Source organism: Vespula vulgaris, chromosome 16, assembly GCF_905475345.1.
Source record: "Vespula vulgaris chromosome 16, iyVesVulg1.1, whole genome shotgun sequence".
NCBI classification, from domain to species: Eukaryota; Metazoa; Arthropoda; class Insecta; order Hymenoptera; family Vespidae; genus Vespula; species Vespula vulgaris.
In genome coordinates this window covers 4,911,407-4,933,579 of record NC_066601.1, presented here as the reverse complement: position 1 = coordinate 4,933,579, position 22,173 = coordinate 4,911,407, and the positions used below count along the sequence as shown (strand labels likewise).

The 22,173-nt window shown below is 46.2% G+C and overlaps 4 protein-coding genes across 10 annotated transcripts; 3 read left to right on the top strand and 1 right to left on the bottom strand.

Moving 5' to 3' along the window:
* Window positions 1–1,369: 1,369 nt before the first annotated feature.
* On the top strand, window positions 1,370–10,903 carry LOC127069730 (tyrosine 3-monooxygenase). Of its 2 annotated transcripts, XM_051007117.1 has the most exons (8): window positions 1,376–1,495; window positions 1,757–1,953; window positions 5,923–6,034; window positions 6,191–6,310; window positions 6,393–6,452; window positions 7,310–8,129; window positions 8,594–8,957; window positions 9,122–10,903. In XM_051007117.1, exons 2-8 carry the CDS (start codon window positions 1,888–1,890, stop codon window positions 9,287–9,289), a joined length of 1,710 nt encoding a protein of 569 aa, XP_050863074.1. In that variant the 5' UTR covers window positions 1,376–1,495; window positions 1,757–1,887; the 3' UTR covers window positions 9,290–10,903. The 2 variants fall into 2 exon arrangements, with proteins under 2 accessions (XP_050863075.1, XP_050863074.1); XM_051007118.1 differs by lacking the exons at window positions 6,191–6,310; window positions 6,393–6,452 and having other exon boundaries at window positions 1,370–1,953.
* Window positions 10,904–11,004: 101 nt separating this feature from the next.
* Window positions 11,005–13,539, top strand: LOC127069738 (uncharacterized). 2 transcript variants are annotated; one of them, XM_051007156.1, is made up of 6 exons: window positions 11,005–11,580; window positions 11,655–11,847; window positions 11,921–12,248; window positions 12,329–12,366; window positions 12,435–12,736; window positions 13,086–13,539. In XM_051007156.1, exons 1-6 carry the CDS (start codon window positions 11,535–11,537, stop codon window positions 13,187–13,189), a joined length of 1,011 nt encoding a protein of 336 aa, XP_050863113.1. In that variant the 5' UTR covers window positions 11,005–11,534; the 3' UTR covers window positions 13,190–13,539. The 2 variants fall into 2 exon arrangements, with proteins under 2 accessions (XP_050863113.1, XP_050863112.1); XM_051007155.1 differs by having other exon boundaries at window positions 12,435–13,212.
* Window positions 13,540–13,724: 185 nt separating this feature from the next.
* LOC127069741 (ras-related and estrogen-regulated growth inhibitor) lies at window positions 13,725–20,700 on the top strand. Of its 5 annotated transcripts, none has more exons than XM_051007161.1 (6): window positions 13,725–14,198; window positions 16,132–16,245; window positions 18,577–18,633; window positions 19,146–19,219; window positions 19,409–19,675; window positions 19,742–20,700. In XM_051007161.1, the coding sequence occupies exons 2-6, from the start codon at window positions 16,149–16,151 to the stop codon at window positions 19,895–19,897; spliced, it is 651 nt and encodes a 216-aa protein (XP_050863118.1). In that variant the 5' UTR covers window positions 13,725–14,198; window positions 16,132–16,148; the 3' UTR covers window positions 19,898–20,700. The 5 variants fall into 5 exon arrangements, with proteins under 5 accessions (XP_050863118.1, XP_050863121.1, XP_050863119.1 ...); XM_051007162.1 differs by lacking the exon at window positions 13,725–14,198 and adding an exon at window positions 14,214–14,657; XM_051007160.1 differs by lacking the exon at window positions 13,725–14,198 and adding an exon at window positions 15,382–15,971.
* LOC127069740 (general transcription factor IIE subunit 2) lies at window positions 20,674–22,110 on the bottom strand. The gene is made up of 4 exons (XM_051007158.1): window positions 21,919–22,110; window positions 21,552–21,816; window positions 21,261–21,470; window positions 20,674–21,186 (listed from the first exon to the last, which is right to left on the bottom strand). The coding sequence occupies exons 1-4, from the start codon at window positions 21,978–21,980 to the stop codon at window positions 20,866–20,868; spliced, it is 858 nt and encodes a 285-aa protein (XP_050863115.1). The 5' UTR covers window positions 21,981–22,110; the 3' UTR covers window positions 20,674–20,865.
* Between the last annotated feature and the right edge of the window lie 63 nt (window positions 22,111–22,173).

Genomic DNA, 22,173 nt, shown 5'->3' with positions numbered 1-22,173 from the left:
GAGTTCCCGAGACGCGTTACACGCCTCCGGGCGCGACTCGTGACGTATTCGTGACGTCGACGAGCACACGTGCGAGCGGTCGCAGCGTGCCGACGATCGAGGAAAATTTCACTACCATTCCCGATAAGACCATCTACCTCCTTTTCGCTCCCTTCCAGTTAATCCTTCATTATTCACGCATTATCCTTTCGACGACTTGGCGCTTTAGGATCTTTAACGAGGCTTCGTTTTCAGCGTACTTCATTCTCCTTAAAGCTTCAGAAAGTTTTCAAATCTTCGCGGGGAAAGTGTCAGTCGGGTCAAGCCGAGCGAGGTTTGATCTTCCTCGTAGTTGGATACGTCTACGTCCTACGGTCCTACTTCGAAACGTTCGAAAGGTTTTAGCAGCCTCCGAGATATCGGCTCCCGAATCGAGGCTAATAATCGCAAATATCGGGCGAAACAGCGGCGGGGGGAGACAAAAATTGTAGGTTGAAAGAAGAAAAGTAAGTGGGTAAGGGAGAGGTCGAAGGATCGAAGGGTATAGAACGTATTTACCTACGTATCAGTTCGTTTCTTTCGTAAGTAGCGCGTTTTATCGGTTATCCGATCGTAAATCAGATCGTACGATAGGAGGAGCACGAGTTTTCCGACGCGGAACCGATGTAGGCTCGAGAATTTTTAATCGCGTAGAGATTATACACGGTCGCAAGGAGATTGAATATTCAAGGAGAGCGCTATTAATCGATCCAAGAGATATCGAGATTAATGGAAAATGCCGAAATACGATCGATCGCCGATAAGCGATAACTTTTAACTGGGTATACTTATCCGTTACGAATTTCTCGCGCGAGAAATTAGTCGAACAATGGCGAGACGCGTGAAAGCAGCAGATTTTGTTTAATCCGATATCGAACGATCGACGTTGCGTTCGCCTTCCGTAAACGTACGTAATTGCTCACCTATCTAGGTGATCTCGGCCGAATAAAGAGAAAGAAGTAACGAACCTGCGCTATCGGGTTCGGAATCGATTCTCTCTTACTCGGAAAGAGATGGAATTGGTGAAAAAGTGACAATTGTCGCGGGGAGTCCCATGGGATAGGTGTGGAGAGGGCGATGGAAAGTACGCGCGTTAGAAGGACGAGAGGAGAGAGGGGGGGAGAGAGAGAGAGAGAGAGGTTTGGGAGGAGGAACGCGATGCGCCGAAGCGTAGAGTAGGTGGTGGTGGCGGCGGCGGCGGCGGCGGCGGCGGCGGCGGCGGCGGCGGCTGCGAGACCGTAGTCGATGGACCACCCGAAACCCCGTGGTGGGGTGAGGTGGGGGCACCCCTGACCCCGGTATTAGCTGGCGCGGTGAAGGGAGGCAACGTTTATATGCCGCGGCAATCCGCCCCGTAGACGCATTCGCTCGTACGCTTCGTCCAAAGAGGACTTTACGAAATAGAAACAAAGGCACACGCTGTCTCGTCTTTCTCGTGTTCACTCGTCGTTTTCGTCGAGTCGTAACGTACAAGGAGGTATAACGGATATCGAGGTCGAAGGAGGACGACGTGTTAGAAGCGTTTTATTCGTTCGTTTCGAGAGTAAACACTTCCCACGTAATTTAGCTCGAAAACGTATTATTAATCGAATAAAAGGGAGAGAGAGAGAGAGAAAAGATATCATTTCGAAGCTCCTTCGGCACGAGATCCCTTTGCCGTCTTGTAGGCAGTGAGGGAAACGCTGCGCTCTCGAAGAAGCAGATAGTTTCGACGAGTTTCAAACGACTCTTCTTGCAGTTTACTGCTTCGCGAGGGCTGATACCTATATCAGGCCACGCGTACGACGAAACGACGAACGAAGGGAGAGAAAAAAGACGTCGTTTTCAAAGCTTTCCGAGGAGAAGAGAGGAGAGAGTTTGAAGAACGCAATGGCAGTCGCAGCAGCTCAGAAGAACCGCGAACTCTTCGCCATTAAAAAGTCTTACAGCATCGAGGTGAGTGATCTACATTTCCTTTCGTCGACACGATGGTATCGAATATCGAGGTAAGAGAACGCGTTCGTTCGGCCGATCTTTCTTTCAGAAAAATCCAAAAAAGAAAAATGGAGTAAAAGTCGAGAGTAATCGCGTTAGATAGAAACGGTCGCTGAACGTCGAAACGATCCCTCGAAGCGGTTGGTTCGGAGATTTCAATGCGCGTAAATTCGGTCGTACGTTGCATTCCCGTCGAATGGGTGTGGATCGAAACGTTAGGTTACGTGACTCTTGCGCTTCTTCGCGGCCGTGTCTCGGTAAATTTCGCAAGCATCGACGAAAATCGCGCGAGAGATGGCTCTTTGAGCGTTTATACTCGCGCACGCCGCCTTCTCCGAGTGAAATTCGCGCGTAGCTCCGTCGCGAATGAAAGAAAACGGAAGAAGAAGAAGAAAAGAAGAAAGAAAAAAGACGACGGTCTGCGAGTAGAGAAAGTACAAGCCTACTACGATCGTTATCGCTGGAATTTTTATGAAATCTCGTCTTTTTATTTTCTCGAAAGACTTTCTTTAAAGTTATTCGTTGTTACGCGTTACACATCGCGATCGTGCAATCGGCTTTCCGATATGTACGTATATACGTGCGTACGCGCATACGTGTACGTGCACACTCAGGTAGCTACGCGAAGCAAGGCAAAAGGAGATAAAACTCGTAAACCGTTTCCTTTTACCGTATTTCGATATTATCTTTACAAAGGTCTCGTCATTGACGCAAACAAATTGCGTCCGTTAGCGTTCGACGCGTAATGACCGTTGACGAGTTCGATACGCGATACGAGCGACGATGCCTACGTTTCTTTTCCTTCTTTCTCTTGTTTTCGTTGCTCGATTATCGTGGAAGGATTATCTCGGCGTTGTGTCTATTTAAAGTCGTATTGCACAAGGGGGACCATCTCCGTCGATGACTAACCAAACCATAAATAAACCGTAACTACCGATATACCCGTCCATTTCGAGCTTATTCGATCGACGACGAATCTTTTCGACTTTAGAAAGATTTTATCGATGCCTGGATGCATTACGTAAGGTCGCGAGTACTTTGCTTACGAGGAAACGTCGATTCTACGTTTATATGTAATTTTCTACTTGCGACCACGTGACATCAATTACGATATTCGCGACTCCTCTCTCCATCGTCCTTTCTTTCGACAAGAAGAAAGAAAACTCCTCCGATCGTCGTCGACGAAACTTTACGATTCGTCGATTAAAGGGACCGAGTAGCATCGAAAGGAGGAAAGAATGGAAAATTCGAAAGATTCTTTTCCTACGTAGATCGGAAACGTAGATCGGTCGGATCAATCCGTCTGGTTCGACGACCGTGTCCGTCGTTGCATAAATTTGCATGAGTAGAAAAAAAAAGATGTCGACTAACCGAGAAATCGATAGTTTCCTCGTAGAACGTTTCGCTCTTTTTCTTTTTTTCCCTTCCACGAGAGTCGTTCGCAAAGGGAGAAATTAGCGAACGACCTACGAAAAGAAACTTAAGTGCCCGTAGAGGAAATGAGAAAATAAAAGTAACGATCGTTGGAAGAGAACGAACGCGTCGGAAAGGAAAGGAACGATTAGCGATCGCAGAGGCGAACGTAGACGCGATTACAGACGCGATCGTAGACGCGATTGTAGACGCGATCGCGGACGCGATTGTAGAGTCTCTTTGGCGGATGCGACTCGACGTCCCTTTCGTTCGTGGATCACGCGTTCTCGTTAATACTCGCGTGTTTAGTCATTACACGGCGGACCTTGAGTGGTAGATAGGTGCGAACCACCTACACGTACGTACATTTCACGTGCAACCTTACTGCCTGCGGCTTTAACGTCGTTACCAGCGATTAGACGCTCTTGCGATCGCGAACGAAACTCGAGTAACTCGCGTTTCTTTTTAGCGATCTATCGGTTTCTGCCGTACCACCGGCGGCACTATCGATAACGAGACAAGAACGGTGGTGGACCCGTGACTCATTCGAACGGAACTTGCACGCGCCCATATCTGGCCACCCGATCGGATCGAGTAGAATCGGGCTACGATCGGATCGTGTCCGGTAGGAGCTAGGGTGCGCGAAGACGTGACCTTGGCTCGTTACAATCGAGATCTCGATGTATCTTTGCCATCGAAATGTCGCGATAGCACGCGTACGTACGCTCGGAGATATCGACTTCGTTGTTTCTTTCTCTTCTTTTTTCATTTTTTTCATTTTCTCTTTTCTTTTTTTTTTCTTTCACGATTCAGCGACCGCTCGGTATACCTGGTTGCAAAATCGTTCGACGCGTTATAATTGAGAATATACGTTATAAATATGAGAATAAAGAGGGAGAGGGGACTGTAAAACAGCGAAGAGATAAGCACTGAACGTTGCTCCCCATAATACGCTACTCCTTTATACGTTTTACGTCGTCGACGTTGGTCCGTCGACGTGTTTGCGAGCGCGCGAGCGAGCGAGATAGAGATAGAGAGAGGGACGGTCTCGCGTTAAAACGACAAGCGAGCGGAGGATAGCGGATGAAAAAAAATTGGAGTATAATACCGGACATGGACGTTAAAACGTTTACGAGCACACCTTCGTGTACACCTTCATCGGCATGCTAATTATTCGAGACTGCTAATTGGTCGTATTTGAATAGCGGTTCTCGCGAGCGCGGGCGCGATCATTGGATTCCTTTCGTCGATCTCCTCTGTTCTCTCGCTCTCCGCGAGGGATATCGGCTCTGCGAAAGAAAAAAATCTATCCGTGCGAATGGCGACGTTCGAGATACATTATGCATAACGATCGCGCAACTTGTCACCGCGATCTAGCTCTCTCGATTTTGCTCTTTTTTCGCGCTTCTCGATCTCGCCTCACCTTGAGCCGGCCAGTTTTTATTCCTCTCCGGAGATATGCATTATCGCGGGATATCGCGTTGATCCGTGCCCGATTACGATCTCGGGGATGGCACGTCTTACCGACTCTCGTGAGACATCACGGACGGGGATCAATTTTTTAACGCGCGCTGATTGAAATTTCCTTTCGTTTCGTTTCCTCGCGATTTGCGAGCAAACCCTTTCGACTTGAGATAAAACGAATTTTTACAACGGAGCGACGAGTTGAGATACACAACGTCTCATTCCCGCGTTTCGCAAAGAATCTGCTAATTTGCGTCTGGCATTATTGCGTCGGTGATCGCTCGATCCGAGGCCGTTTTTCTTCTCGAGCACGGGGCTCGTGCAATTGCTCAAGGTCATACGCGACATTCCGCGATCTCCTTCTTTTTTTTTCGTCCGAGGGATTACGTGGGATAGCTTTGGTTATAGGCCGTAAGCGGTAAGAAACGCATCGTATAAATGAATGCGTGCAGGCCACGCGCGCTCGTCCTCCTCGATCCCTCGCGCTGTTCTTGCAACGATGCAACAACGGTCTGGCGTAAGCCGGCAAAGTACTTGGCCCAGTTTGCGAGAGCAAGCGTCGTCGATCGATTGCTAAACGTTTTCTTTAAACCGTGCCAATGCACTTTATCGTGGCGCAAAACCAAACTGAAATCGATTTACTCCGAAGCGTACGTTCCGTTCGAGAGAAACGTCGTCCGATGGGTACGATCGGTCCGTTAATATTTCCTCGATCAGAGAAGAACGGAGAGGACGAGTCCGGAGAAAAGCGGATCACTCGCCGCCAGGGACCTCTTTGAGCTTCTTAGAACGGTCAGGATTAATTCATTTCCGATCCTTCGGCAACAGCCGGAAGGGGACGGCCAGGAAATTCATTTCCGTTAGTTCTCTCTTCGTTATCGGTCGCTCCTTTGAGATCGAGACTTGAAACGAACTTTTGTCTTTCGACGACAAAGTTCTCGCGTGGATACGAACCGTAAGACCTTTTCGAGCGTTCTCTCGTCGTTCGATAAGAATCAAAGATTCTACGAAGACGCATCGTTCGAGTTTGAAATATTTTCTTATTTCTTGCAGAATGGTTATCCAGCGCGGCGCCGTTCGCTAGTGGACGACGCTCGTTTCGAAACATTAGTCGTCAAACAGACCAAGCAAAGCGTTCTCGAGGAGGCACGGCAACGAGCGAATGGTAAGTATCATTCATCGATTTTCTTTTTTTTTCTAAACTTTTTTTTCTAAGTACGCACTCGAATCTTTCTTCCCCGTTCGCCCAAACGTTACTCGTAGTAGAATAGAATAGCATCGATGTCGCATGACAACGTTTTTGGCGTTTATCGTTAAACAGACCCTAGCGCCGATCCTTTGTCCGCTCAAGAGCAGCAAGAGGGAAACGATGAGATTTACGTCGACGCGTCGAGCGACGAGGAACAGGGCGAGACGCTGATATGCGCGAGCAAGGAAGGAGGTAAAAAGAAAAAAAGCAAAACAAAACGAATAAATGTGTCCGTAGCACGTTGGCATGAGCACGTTACGTTTCTCGCTTTCAGAAGCTAGAGCGGAGGCCTCCTCGGACAGCGAAGGGAAGCCTGACGACGATTACGACGACGGTAAGTGCGACGTTTCGACAAAAAGAGAATAAAAAATTGAGAGAAATTATATTAGCAATTTATCGCGAAATTTGCACGATCGAGCGAGCGAAGAAATAGAGGAAAAGAGGATGTCGGGGTAAATGGAGGGTGAAACGAGGGTGAAACGAGGGTCATTGTCGAGGATATTTACCGGACCAAAGTGAGTGGAGTCAAGTGCTGGCTCGACACTCGCTCGCGTGAATTGCGTCGAGCGCTACTCTTTCCAAGTTCCTTCGTGCATTTAGAATCGTATTATCGTTCGAAGAAAGAGAGAGAGAGAGAGAGAGAGAGAGAGAGATCCTTTTTAAAAGGCGACGCGACGTTCTTGCGAGGTCACTCGGCATTCGAGAGCTATAAACGTATAAAACGGTTATTCCTTCTCGTATTTTCATCTCTGTCCGCGAAGTCGGCACGTCCGCGCTCGACAACGAGAACCACTTTACTTCTTTTCCAACCACTCACCCCCACCGCTGCAGCTGACGACAAAGCGAGAGAGAGAGAGAGAGAGAAAACTCTGTCGGAAATGGACTACGAATCGCGCGATTATTATAGCTCGTCGCTTTGTCACTTGACGGTACCGAGTATGCTGGCGGAGATAAAGAGAGCGAGAGAGAGAGAGGAGGGGGAGGGGGAAATTTCTATTAAGGTCGCTCGGTCCTTTGATGGATAGGAAATGATCGAATCTCTCGATAGAATCTTTTATAGAACGCAGAGATATTTTTATTCTCTTTTTCCGATTCTTGTAATCTTATTTAACGTTTAACCTTGCTTGACTCCAATAAAGAAATATCGAAAAGATAAAAGAGAGATATAAAAGAGAGTTGTGTTCTCGACAGATGCCGGATTGACGGAAGAGGAAGTTGTGCTCGCGAAAGCGATAGCGGAGAGTCCGGAGAGCGAGCACGTCGTGCAAAAAGCCGCGCTGGTCCTTCGTTTGCGCGAAGGCATAAGCTCTCTCGCTAGGATCCTGAAGACCATCGAGAATTTCAAGGGTACGGTTACTCACGTGGAATCGAGACCGTCGAAGAAGGAAGGTCATCAATTCGATGTCCTGGTCAAGGTCGACATGTCGAAACAGTGTCTCCTTCAATTGATACGAAATCTTAGGCAAAGTTCCTCGTTGGACGGCATGACTTTGCTCACGGACAATTCTGTCAGCGTCAGGGATCCGTGGTTCCCCCGTCATGCCTCAGATCTCGACAATTGCAATCATCTGATGACAAAGTACGAGCCGGATCTCGACATGAACCATCCTGGCTTCGCCGATAAAGAATATCGCGCTCGTAGGAAGGTCATCGCCGAGATAGCCTTCGCCTACAAGTACGGCGATCCTATTCCCTGCATCCCGTATACCGAGGTTGAGAACGAGACTTGGTCCCGCGTCTTCAATACCGTCATCGATTTGGTACCCAAACACGCTTGCGTCGAGTATCAAAGAGTCTTCAAGAAGCTCCAAGAGGAAAAGATTTTTGAGAGCCATCGTATACCGCAATTACAGGAAGTCAGCAATTTCCTGCAAAAGAATACCGGATTCACCCTAAGACCAGCCGCTGGACTGCTCACCGCCAGGGATTTCCTTTCCAGTCTCGCTTTTAGAGTCTTCCAAAGCACGCAATACGTTCGCCATATCAACAGTCCGTACCACACGCCTGAACCGTGAGTACCCTTCTCCTACGTACGATACGATACGAGGTGGGAACGTCGTACGATGTTTCTGAATAAAATCGCTATTATTTGAACGAGACAGCGATAGCTTCGATCGATATATGTGTGTGTGTGTGTGTGTGGGTGGGTGTACGTGTACAGCGAGTGTACGCGTACAAAAAGAGAGGGAGACGAACGGAGAATGGGAGGGAGGTCCTGTAACGCAATTACCACGCTTCTGTAAGCTGGTAATGGAACTCTAATTGGCTTTTAACGACACGATGTCGTTGATAACTCACTTGCGCCCAGTTGCGAACTATCCTTTCTCGTTCGTCCCTTGATTTTGAGAAACGACCGACTTGTAGCTTCTATCGTTCGAGCTCCCTGTCGGAAAGCAAAGAGAGAGAGAGAGAGAGAGAGAGAGAGAGAGAGACCGAGGGTCGTCTTCGAATAACATTATCCTTTTCCATCAACAGAGACTGCATTCACGAGCTCCTAGGACACATGCCTCTGCTGGCCGATCCAAGCTTCGCTCAATTCTCGCAAGAGATCGGTTTGGCCTCGCTCGGTGCCTCCGATGAGGAAATCGAAAAACTCTCGACCATCTACTGGTTCACCGTCGAATTTGGACTCTGCATGGAGAGTGGAGAGGTGAAGGCTTACGGAGCAGGTCTCTTGTCCGCTTACGGCGAATTGCTCCATGCGCTGAGCGACAAGTGCGAGCACCGACCTTTCGAGCCATCGACCACAGCCGTTCAAAAGTATCAGGATCAGGAATACCAGCCCATATACTTCGTCGCCGAGAGTTTCGAAGATGCCAAGGAAAAGTTCCGTCGTTGGGTGAGTCGTCGTCGTCGTCGATCGAATAATTAAATGCAATGCCGTACACGAAACGCGTTCGTAAGATCGACCACGTTTCGTTGACACGTTTCGTTTACCTACTCTTAACAGTCTCGTTTTCGCAAGAGCCGGAACCAAAACAGCATTCCGCTCGAATGTTTCAGGTATCAGCCATGAGCCGGCCGTTCGAGGTCAGGTTTAATCCACACACGCAGCGCGTCGAGGTTCTCGACACGGTCGACAGGTTGGAGGGAGTACTTTCGCAGCTGAATACCGACATGACCCATCTTACCAACGCGATCGACAAAATCAAACGTAACTTTGCCGCGTAAGAGAAACCGGCTCAGGAACCGACTCTCACTTCGCACGATTATCGAGATGAACGTTTATCCTCCTTCTTTTCTTTCCTTTTCCTCTCTTTTCTTTTTCCTTTCTTTAATCCTTAACCTACCGTATACAGAAAATAGCGCTTCACGTAGACGTTGTCCGACGAACGCTTTATCGAGAGGGAACCTCCTTGCACTCTCGTTGCGCTCTCGTTGCACTCTCGTAGCATTCCCGTAGCATTCTCGTTGCTCCGTTTTTCTTGCTGATTACCTACCGATCTGCCTAGCCATTGTTTCAGATAGGCTAGATAAAAGTAACGTTCGAAAGGATCGAAGCTGCCAAGTTTCGCGAAAGAGATCAGAATGTGTTATTGGAAATGGGAGAGAAAGGGGGCGGGGGAGAGAGAGAGAGAGAGAAATCGTTATCGAAATTAGGACTTTCTCGAGTTCCTTAAGTTTATCCCGCCGCGCTTCGTAAGATTCTTCCTTTACTTCGGAGAGCTTCCGGGTACGGCGAAGAATCTTTTTTTGTTTTCCTATCATTCTCGTCCGTCCCACGCGTCGAGCTTGTCCTCGTTCTTGTATAAAGTGATGCAATCGTAATTCATCGCGGAGTCGTAGCCGGGTACGCGACGGAAATTCATTAAAGCGAAAGAAAAGGAACTGAATTGGGACACTAACGTCCTTATAATACGGATACTCGAACGAAAGTGAGTGCGAATAGGAAGGATACGTTCGCTACGAAGGTCGACTACGCCAATCTAATTTTCCACGTCATTGGTAAAAGTCTCGATCGAGCGAGACCCCCGTTTCATTGGCGAGACCACCGTTGATCGTTAGGAATCACGCGTTACGTTTCTGTCCGACTTATCTCGAGCGAAAAGTCGTTTTAATTGCGCAGCTCGTAGCGTCGAGCTTCGACGATCCTACCTGAGGTTTCTTTTCGCGCGTACCCGCCGGCTACACTTTTCGTTGTTACGTTCTATCGTATACTCGTATTTCTACTCCACCGTACAATACCGTATGCGTTGTATTACGTATTTCTTTCTTTGTTTTCTTTGCCGATAAGATCTTTATCGACTTCGCAATGTTTGCGTCTCGATGAAACACCGTCGTTCCTCGCACAAAAGCGTCGCAGAGTTAAGACTAAACGCGCTCGAAATCTCTTTTTTTATTTTTTGTTTGTTCGTTTTTGCGTACGAAATAGGACCGATCCTTCGGAAGAGCTTTCCAAAGCGTCGACGGTCCTCAACGCCGAGGCATATTACTTATGGTGCTTCGGCCAAGACCAAAGGAAAAGGAAGCAAAGGAAGAAAGATGAGCTTTCGATCCACCGACGTTGAAGAATCGACGTTACATAATAGAAAAATATAGCATAACCCTTGCGCGTAGTTAGTGTATCTTCGCTTATCGTTGGTGTACCCTGCGCATCGACCGACCGCTATCTTGCGTTCTTGCTAACTCGTACCAAATATCCCCTCGTAGGTGCGTACGCGTACGCAGCACGCGTATTACGTACTTGTCAAGCCGTAGCAAAATGGTCGAGCTATATAAAGCATTTTCTTTGTATTATACTGTAAAGTACTCGAAGCATAATAAAGATATAAGATGTGTATCTTACTCGTCGTCCGTTAAATCAAAGCGTACCCCCGCATATGTATTCCGTTGAAAAATCTCAGCTAAAGGTTTCAATCTTGAATAAAGAGAACAAGTTTCGAGCTTTCTCCTAACGACGAATCGTGTAACGAGAACGATGCAAACGATAAGCGCTTTTGGCAACAAGCGCGAGTGAGGAGGTTATGGCGAGTAGCGATCGATGGATCGATCGGAAACTATCGAATCTGATCGGTCGAATGACCGAGGAAAGGAAGGAGAGAAACGTCAGCTCGATTCGTTCGGTGAGTATTCTCGTAAACGCTTGTCCTTCAGCAAACACGATGAGGTTCGGAAGGAGGCGCATGGTGCCACGTTAACCGGGGAAAGAGAAAAAAGAGAGAAAGAAAAAGAAAAGAGAAATAAGAAAACAGCGGCGCGACAGCATCGAGGCGATTATGAAATTTCTGCCTTTCGTTTTCGGCGCGGTCGGGCTGGAATGCGCCGACGCGAAGATGTGGAATGACGGTGACGGTAAGTGAAAGCGACGGATAATCGATCTCGAGTTCCTCGTTTCTCGCTTCCAGATCATTCGGACGAGACCTTCCGCATCTTCGTTTGGATAGCTCGTCTCAAGCGTCTTTCCCTGATCGCCTTCATGCTGCTCAGCGTGCTGCTTTATTACGTGCCCGAGTCTCGTTCCCGTGAGTAGCGAAGAGAAAAGGGGCGACGAACTTAGGAGAGTTTGAAAAATATACATCTCCGTATATGTCCATAGACGTACGAAAGGCTTGTTGCTTCTTGATCGATTTCGTGGCGGATGGATTGAAATTCGCGCTTCGTGCTACCGACGGTGATTACCGAAAGAAGATGAGAGTTAAGAGACGAAGATTACAAAACGAGCAGGAGAATCAACGGGGAAGGCGTACATGCGAGAAAAACAAGATCTCGACGAACGAAGGGCCATCTTGGTCGGTCTTTGACGCGGCTCGACCGCCGCGTTCGAACGATTACTCAAGCGACGAATGTCGTATCACTTTCCAGGTATCGAGAGATCGCGAAACCGCGTTCGAGGCGCTTCGGTCAAGATGGGAAGTATCAAAGTCGTCGCCGGGATCGACGACGCTATCGCGAGTTCATGGGGAACGACGGGCCACCGGAGAGCTGCCTCGAGTTGCTGTCGCCTTTCCTACAAAATCGATACCAACAGAGGCGTGCCGTTACGACTCGGAACGACGTGTGTTCCGTTCGTCTGAAGAAGGAATACGATCATCGCACGGTTGACAATCCGCTTAAATATCGGGAGGATCTTTCCTACCCGAGTCAGAAATTCCCGTTCGAGTACGAGGAAGATTACGCGCCGGTCGATACGGTTAATACATTCGCTTCTCTCCCTTCTTTCGCTCGCGCGCACAGTTTCGCCGAACGATATTCTCCTTTTGTCTGTTACAGGATATACCGACGAATTATTACGATTCGCCGTGCGGCAGGTGAGCGAAGGAAGAAGATTGTTCCACCGAGTCACGGACATGAATGATCGCGCAATATTTTCGTTTAGGTTCGACCAAAACGTCGCCGACATCGCGACCTATCGGTTGCGAGAGATTATAGGGGACAACAAATTCTTCGCGAAGAGGGAAGAGAGATCGGTCGTCGATCTCGAAGGAGAGACGGTCCGTAAGAGACAAATGTCGGGGCTACGACAAATGCACGGTGATACGATACCGGAGAGGTCGTACAACGAAAGCTCGTACACCAGTTTAGAAGCGGAAGCGGACGACGAGAACTCTCAATGCGGAAATGAAATTGCGACGGGGACGAACTTTTCGAAGGAAAGAGACGTCGAGGAAGCAACGACGAGTACGTCGATGGCACGGCGAACGATCGGAGGATATCATAGCTCGTCTTCCAGCGAAACTTTATTCTCGTCGAGAACGCTGCACGGGAGACGATGCGTCGCACGAGAATAGTCTCTTTTTTCTTTTTTTCCTTTTTTGATTACGACGGATATGCAACGGGGTATCGTCATCTTTTAATGAATCGTAGTAAAGCGAGTTCGGGGTTGGAGGGAGAGGGAGGGAGAGAGGCGCGTGCAAACGAACAAAATATTCTCGCGTTGACGCGTTCCTGATATAAAAGAAGTAAGACGAGGCAAACCAATTTCCCGAGAAAGGAGAAAGATTAACGAATCGGATTGTCGGTTATTCAGATCCCGAGGGAAACTTCTTCTCGCGTGCCGTAAAGTGGACCTTCGGAGGATGTTCGGGAACTTGTCGACGTCTCTCGGCGAAGTCGGGGAAGGAAGAAAAATAGTCGGAAAGGAAGAGACTCGCGAAAAAGTCAGCGACGTCATGGACGAGTGGCTCTGCTTCTAGCAAGAAACGCGAAGCAGAACGGGTTACGGCCGATAAACGCGACCTCCTGCCTTACCAATCGCCATAGGTTATACTCGCTCACGCGCGAGAAATTAAAAATAGGACCAGACGAAAGTCGCGCTTTGCTTTCATTTCTCCGATGCTTGTCAAATTTTATGTCACGCGCTGCTACAATAGATATTTTTACGGACTTTTTCAAAATTTGTAATTTTCTATCGTTTTCACGACGTTAGAAATACTCGATGCCGATACTCGTCGATCGACGTTGAGAGAAAAAGGAGAACGTAGCAAACGACCAAGGCGCGTCGCTCCGTTTGGTCAAAATTTGTTCGCTCGATCGAGAGCAAACTTTGTTTTTCGTGAAAATTATCCACGCGAGAGGATGCGTCACGCTCGTAAAGTTTTGGCGCGAGCGTTGAACGTGCTCGAACGGAGAAAAGTCGACTCCGTGAATCGGCGAGAGGGTTGGTTCGCGCGTCCACTCGCGTGCTCTCTCTCTCTCTCCCTCTCGAGTTACCGGAAGCGAGCTATCGCGCGCCTAGTATTCGTGGCTTAAGAGCAATAAAGGACGTCGGTCTCCGGCGACGAGCGAACGAAGAGAGAAAACGGGCCGAGACAGTCGAGCGGAGGCCAAGAACCGCGTCGGATCGCGAACGCCGTCCCCGTGGAATTGTCAGGAAACACGTGACACGCTACTGGACCTCGCGACGAGACGCAAACGACTCGTGAAAGAGATCGGGAGACGGAGAGAGGGACCGAGATCCACTTTCGCTCGTCGAAACATCGCTCGCGCGTTCTTGCACCATCTTCCACCGAAAGATGTACTTTTTCTTCTTCTTTCCCCGATCGCGTTCCAACGTCAACGTTTTCTGTGAAATCGTCGATAATCTCAGCTGAGAATTTCCCACGAGCTTCCTGCGATCCAGCAAAGGACGATACAAAGTACGGTAAGTCGCAGAAACGACGCAGCTACGAAACCGCTCGACGATCGGTTTCGATCTTTGGCGAGTATAACGTGGCGTAAACGTGCCTAAGTATCGCTCCGATAGAATTCTAAAATTACCGATGAGATCGAGATCTTCGCCGAGATCGGCCGAGTTTCTCGGCATGAATCAGAGACGATATCTCGGACGGTATCGAGTCAAAAGTCGTTGTTCCAAATATTAAGATTTTCGGTGCGTGAATCACGATCGACTGCCGAGCGATACTAAATTTCCTTAGATCCATTGGCGCGCCGCCAAGATCGCGAACTCTTGGGTCCCCGAAGAATGGGAGCGTGCGATACCATCTTTGCGAAAGAGAAAACGCGCGACTACTCGCGTGAACTTTACTTTTCGCGCGAACAAGGAAAATCCGCTCTGCTCTTTCGAGAACATAACACGAAGGAAGATCGTAGGAAGAGATACGTATGTACCTACTTATGTACGCCGTAAAGATAATATCGCCATGGAAATACGAGGATTGAGGGAAATGGATCGTTTTCTAGATATATTTTTCTCTTTTTATCTCTTTTTTATTTATATTCTCATTTATATAATTACAAATCCGTATTATCGTGCGTTGTATCTAATCGATTTCTTTCGGTACATCGCAGCTTCTTCTGTTTAAATACTTATAATACGAATGTCTACGCGTTAATTACATTTTTCTTACTTCATTCGTCTGGACTATGTTTATCGTAGGCTTACTTTTGATCTTTTCGATTTATTTGTATTTTGATATTGGACTTTCCTTCGCTATACGTTTGTTGTATATGTACGTTTCGTAAATTCGTGTTCGTAAAATTGTTGTCTCTCTCTCTCTCTCTCTCTCTCTCTCTTTGTTTTTCTCCTTTTGAATTCTGCGAGAGATGGAAGAGGCCCGCATAAATTTCCGGGGAATGATATTCTCGCGAGACATCGCATTGTTGGACGACGAAACGAATTCTCAAGATTCCTCGAGACATGTGCGAAGCGTTCTATTAATGTAACGCATCGGATCTCCCATGCTCTCTGTTTCTCTCTCTCTCTCTTTTTCCAATTGCTTCTCCCGTTCCGCTCTTCTCTTGCCTTCTTCCGTTACTTTTCCTCCTCTTTTCCTTCCTCCCGTTCTCCTTCGTTTCACCCTGCGTCGTTAAGATGGCCGGCAGAGCGTCGCCCTGGGAAAAGAGCCGCCGTGTTTAAACCGTGCATCGTGTATAAGAGAGACGTGAGAGAGAGAGAGAGAGAGAAAGGAAGCAAACGCCTTCGCGAGATATTCCTCTCGAGCTTGCTTCCGTTTCGATTTCGAATGGGAGAGACACGAAACATCTTGTAAATGGGTCGTAATACGGAATGCCGAGAGAAGGACTAGAAGCTAGTCTCTTAGATGGGATCGAGTACATCGTATGAAATGTCATCGATACGATCGTTCCTCCTCTTACTCTTCAGTCATTCCGCGTCCTCTCTCTCCTCATTCTCGTTCAGAGATAAAGTCGATAAAACGAAATCGATTCCTGTATACGTTCGTGACGATAAAATCGATACAAATTTACTTTACTAACGGTACGATTGTCATGAAACTTTGCGTTTGAGCTCCACTCGATTCTTTTCGATCGGAAGTATCGTACGCGGTAGTAAAAATAACGATATAAATCGTGAGAATCGTCCAACAGATTCTTCCAAAAGTTCAGTTTAATAGATAAAAATTGTAAGGGTAGAGAGAGAGAGAGAGGAGAGCGTGACGTTAAAGACCCGACATAAGTAAGTGCTTCTTTCTTCTTCTCTACGAAAGACAAAATAATGTCGTTCGAACGTGCATGGGTAATCGATGGCCGATCCGATCCATTTTAGAGAGACGCTTTCTAACGACGATAACGAAAGGATTCCGCGCGCTTTGACGCGTTTCTTTTCTCCTTTGCAGTGACGAGTGCACGGAGTATGACGTCAAATGCAATTAGGGGTATCCGAAGGAAAAAGAGTTCGCTGTGCGAAGTAAAGGTGGCCGTTATCGGAGCGCCCGGAGTTGGAAAAAGCGGTGAGTACGAAATTAACTTTGTTTGCAATAATTAAGTAAACGACGATAATGTACACGAACGTGTACGTACCCTTTCGTAATACCGAAAATGCAAGGTACTTTAACTTTTAACTTTTCGATAGGTCGAACGCGTTTTTATACGACTCCTCGAACATCGTTCGTTCGCTCGTTCGGACTTTATCGGTAAACTCTTTTTTCCGCAAAGACGATCGTTTACGACGCTCGTTTGCGAATTTGGCGCGCCTTTGGAAGACCTTGGACTAATAGCGGAAAAGAGCAGGCGGGACGTACGAGTTTTCGCGTTTGACGAAATTAATTAACAGTTTGTCTGATGGACGAGTAACGCAAAGACGAAGAAAACCCTAAAAATATTCTTCGAGCATTGATCGTAAAGATACGAGATATATCCTTGGTTCGAACTCGAAACTCGATCGCAGTTTTCTCGAAGAGAGATCGAGAGGAGGATGAGCAGATTCAAGTGCAAGTGCGACGAAAACCCTTGCGACGTTAGCTAGAGCGAGAAACAAGCCGTGATAGCTCGGAGGACCCTGAGAGCAGCCAACCCGGGTGTATTTTTGGTAATGGCACGTGCTAAAGACAGGTAGGCGAGTAAATAATCGCTCGGCTCAACGGTTGCTCTCGCTGCCGCGTTTCTTCTATTTATAATGTTTTATTTCGAATTCCAACGAATCGTAAGAATGTAAGATAGCCGACTATACAGGTGCACGGAAAATGTACTTGAATAATTAACACGCATCGGAGAACTCTTGTCCGTCGCTATTTCGTGTTTTTCTAACGAAGATCTTACGATATTTCGACCGTTACGTATTTCTATGTCCAAAGTGAATAGGTCTTGACAAGCTCGTACGCGGGTACTTTTGGCGAGCACGAAATTTGAGAAATATTCCTTTCCAACAAGGAATTCAACGGGATCGTATTTTAACGAGAAGCGATAAAAGATTAAGTAATAAAGGTCGCTCTTCTTCTCCCGAGTATAGACCGCTCGAGACATCATTTCATTTTTTGTTAATATGCCGCAAAGATTCTTTTTTCTCCTTTTAGAATTATTACGTTTAGATGATAACGAAAGAGAGAGAGGGGGGAGATTCAAGTTCACTCTTTATCGCCGATACCTCTCGTAACAAAAGTCCGATAAACTCTCCTATCCTAACAGCGGTCTGGGAGCCTGTGATCGATCGTGTCGGAAAAACAATAAAGTTTGAAATATTTTTCTTCGAAGCTCGAGAGATAGGGGATAAATGTCGCGAGAGTGATACGAGGCAAGGGAACAAGGAACGAATCGTCGACGGAGCCGAATCGCGAGGCTGTCACCCGATCTCGAGATGAAAAGGCGCCGCGCCTTGCCGCTTCGGCGTTAACGCAGCGCTCGTGCAAGGTTTTGTGGCGCCGCGGCAGGTTCGAGTTCGAGGTAAAAATAGTGTGGTATACCTCGAAGCGGGTCACTAGGTCTCTGCTTCTTCTTTCTCCTCGAGCTCGAGATATCGAGATAAACGAAGAGGGCGCGAACGCGTTCGTTGAAATTGGAGCGAATCGATCGACGATCTTTCAACGAAGGAAAAAAAAAAGAAAAAGAATCCGCGAGGCGAATTGCTCGACTTTGTTATTCGACTACGACTCTAAATTACTATTCGAAACAAAGATCGATCTCGGAGAGGTCGAAAGATCGTCGATGCTTTTAAAAGCTCCAACTCGAAAGACGTCAGGTGGAACTCGTCGTTCGTTCTTATCCTCGAGGAAAAACGTCTAGGCTGACACGCGTAACGAACTCGTTTGCCACGGAAAAAGTTACGTTATAGCAGCCGTCGCTTACACGTACGTATCATTGGTGAAACGCAAAAGCGGAGAAGCGATATAAAAAAGAAGCATTGTGTTACGCGCGTATCGACGTTGCGTCGATTACACACACGCTCGACGATGTAATTCGATCGTAAAAAATCGATTCGAACCACTCCTTCCTTCTCTTTTGTTATTTATTTTTTCAACGAGCATCGCTTTGTCGGAATTTTATAAAATGTTTCAGTGGATATACTTGTTAAAACTCGATACGCGTAGAAAATATTTTTGTACTATTTCCCAACGAGAGTACCAGCAAGATAAATCTCTATATCGTGTCTAAAAAGAAAAATACGAATTTACTCAATAGCAGGATTTGACGACCGTCCAATATCGCTGTTACCGAAAAGAAAGCTGGGTGCCAAATGAGAAACACAAATGTTAAGATCGCGTATGAATTTGTTTTCGATTCCCTTCGCCGTAAATACCGATGCGACGTAAATATCGATCTGACCATGCGTTTTCATTATTTTGCAGCGCTGACGGTGAGGTTCCTAACGAGGCGGTATATCGGAGAATACGATCACCAATCTGGTAAAGCTCTTTTCAATTTACTATTTTCTATCGTTTCTTTAAGCGATTATTACAGGCATCGATCCTTTAAAAGTAAGTGACAATAGAATGAACCATTTTCTGAAGTATTGCCAACGGCTGTAACCGTTTCTAAGACCCCGACTCTCTCTCTCTCTCTCTCTCTCTCTCTCTCTCTCTTTCTATCCCTCTTTGCATTCCTCCGACCGCGTCTGGTCTAAATTTATCAAAGACGAATTTGACACTAGACAGGACGGGTACTAATGCGAGGTTGATACTCGAAAGAAGAAAATTCTTCTTTTTGTAGAAATACGTAGACACGGGACAAAGTACTACTTACGTACGTAGAAACGATTTCGAAAGAGGATCACGCGTGATCACGCGGTGAATTGGAAAATAAGTCATCTATTCTGTAATACGGACCGTCCTACGTTTCTAATCTTTTTTTGATACAGCGAGAGCTACATACATGCATGTATATCAATTTTCAACGAGGAATATCGTCTTTGTTACAGAAAATAGATACAAGCACGAAGTGCTGGTGGATGGAGAACCAATTCTTTTTGAGATCTTGGACTCTTGTCCGAAGGTAATATCTTTTTTAACGCGATATTATACCGCGTATTTTTCATCTTAAATAAATATACGTTCAGCTTCCAGAAACTTTATAGAAAGTTTATACTTGTAGAAACGTAGAAATCAGATATACACGCGTCTAAAATATACGTGTACGTATTTAAAATTTGTATTTTTTTCTTATTACGTTACGATCTTTCAGAGCGACGACGAAATGCCGTCGATGGAAACTTTGCAGTGGGCGGACGGCCTCCTCCTCGTTTATTCGATAACAGATCGAACTTCTTTCAATTTCGTGAGAAAAGCGAAAGAAGCTTTGGCGGTGGCTGATCCGGAGGCTGCGATGCCTCTTGCCATGGTTGGAAACAAAGCCGACATGGTTCATCTAAGACAGGTCAGCGCGGAAGAAGGGGAGATCTTGGCTAAAGACTTTGAATGTTGGTTCAGCGAAATTAGCGCGGCAGAACAGGTATATTTCTTTCGATCGATCGAACTTGTCGTCTTTGAAAATCAACGAAAAATCTAACTTACGCAGGTCGTCCAAGTAGCCGAATCGTTTCACGAATTGTGTCGCGAGGTTCTCGCTGCCAGACGAAGGAACAAGCAGTCTTTGCTCGACAGAATGCTCGGTAGCAAGGCAACGAGGACATATTCCAGGGGTAAAAGCGACTCCGCATTACCCAAGGATTAATAAATACTTTATCTTAATAGGATAGGATTTTCTTCGTTGATTGCGCAGAATCGAGCGACCGAGAGAGAGAGAGAGAGAGAGAGAGAGAGAGAGAGAGAGAGAGAGAGAGAGAGAGAGAGAGAGAGAGAGATTCCCAGAAACGAAAGAAGACTCGTTGCGTACGAGTCGAAACGCCAAAGATTGTATCATACTGTTAATATTTTTTATCCAATACCATGTACTACGTAGAACTCCATCGTGCACAAGTTTTAATAACATACGCTTATAAAGAGAGTTATCTTTTTCCAATGGATGAAAAACTTTGTGATTCGTTTTAACACTTTGAGGGCCAAACATTTCACTAAAAATTTAGTAGCAGTAGTCGAAACCGCAGTTCTCGCCGAGTTCTTCGTTTTCTTTCTTGAGACAAAAAGTTGCATACTTCTCCATAGCTGATTATTTTACCGAACGTTGAGCAATAGTCTCGGCGGAAAACATCGCTTTCCTAAAGTGCGTTGTCAACGAATTATTGGTACACGATTAAAGCAAAAATAGGGATAAAGCCGATTAAAATAGGCTGCCAGTCGGTAAGCGCTACCGAGAAACAACGCCTATCGAAGTGTTAATAAATTCACGACTTTAGAAATCATCGATCGAACTACTCGTTCATAATTACGATTCGATGCAAGGCTGATGATATTAAGCACGGACGAACACAATAAATTTTGGCAAGAGTCAAAGCTATAACGATCGATTTATAGGTATTTATTTTGTACTTACAATAAGAAAATGTGAAATAAATATTTTACTTATTTATTATAGTATCGAAGCGATATGTAACTCTGTATCCAGTTAGATTTAAGACTCCAATCATACTTTTCATACGTCACTTGCGCGCGTAAACACTCAACGCACACGCACACGCACACGCGCACACACACCCTTCGCTCAAAATCGTATATATAATATTTACAGATAATACGAATTATTTATTTAGCGTCGTCGTAAGTCTCTAAAACGTCCGCTAAATGTTCGTTGTCTCTTGGCTTTTTAAATTGTTTCCTCTTAGTATTGGGCTTCTTTCTTTTAACGGGTGCCAACTTCTTTGGGCCATGATCTTGCATCGATCTGATTCCTTGTTTTTCCAGATACTCGTCTATTTTCTGGTCGTCCATTGCATCTACCGCCACGGCTCTCCATAATTTTTGAAATTCCTCGTCGATAGGAAAATGGGCCGTTTTATCGTTGTAAAAGACAATTTTTTTTTTGTCAAGAGGCCGCGTTATAAGTAATATTTCGTTTTGTAAGCTCTGCAAAGACAAATTTATTACCTAAATTAATGATTTAAAACATCAAAGCATAAAACATTTAACAACGATTGTACCTTTAAATGCTTGTCGCAATGGGGTAAACTTTCTTGTATATCTTCTAATAAAATCCCTCCTAGTCCCTTTAGATCTTGTTGCTTTAAAAGTCTCAATAGCGATTTCTTGTCCTTGATTTTATACATAGCTTTAAAGGCAAACCTACCATCCGGCGTAACGTCTATTTTAGGATTCTTTAGCAACGCCTCCGTCTGAAGCCACGTCTTTACCTGCGGCGACGTAGTAAATAATCGATCGGTAAGACCGTATAGTTTGACGTCGAATGTAACAGCGTAATCTCACGTTCTTACTTTAGATCCTATGTCCAGTTGATTGGTTTCGTCCAAGATTTCTTCCAAGGTTAACGGATGATCGTCCCCGTCTTGATGCCTAGCTCTCATATGTTTCACTATTTTTGCCAAAACACCAAATTTGTATTGGGTACTGCCGATCATAGTTTTGTAGTTGACCATATCCAACTTTGGTCCGGTGGAAACGACGGAAGATTTTGTTTTCTTTTTGTACTGATCATCCCGACTGGTATCTTTCTCCTGTTCCTTCTTTTTCTTCTCGACGCTGTGTACATTATATACTCGTTAGTAACTTTCTAATACGCTAGAGTTTTCAGAAAAGAGACACAACATAGGTTAGACCTATAAGATCGATCTGGGTACTCACGTTGGCGTAGTAAGGGCTCTTTTCTTAAAGAGCTCTCGCTCCCTCAACAACGCTGGATCCATTTTATCGAGAACTATCGTCGAGAAGAATATTCGATGCTCGAAACGATTCCTTTATTTCGGACTACAAAGTCGACGGCATAGCTCTCACCCGAGACACGAAACGTATCGTGCAGCTTGGTTCGTCCGTCGGCGGGAAGAGTGCGCTGGTATAGCTTAAACTCTGCGACGCCATGTCGTCGACTTTGTTCGATAG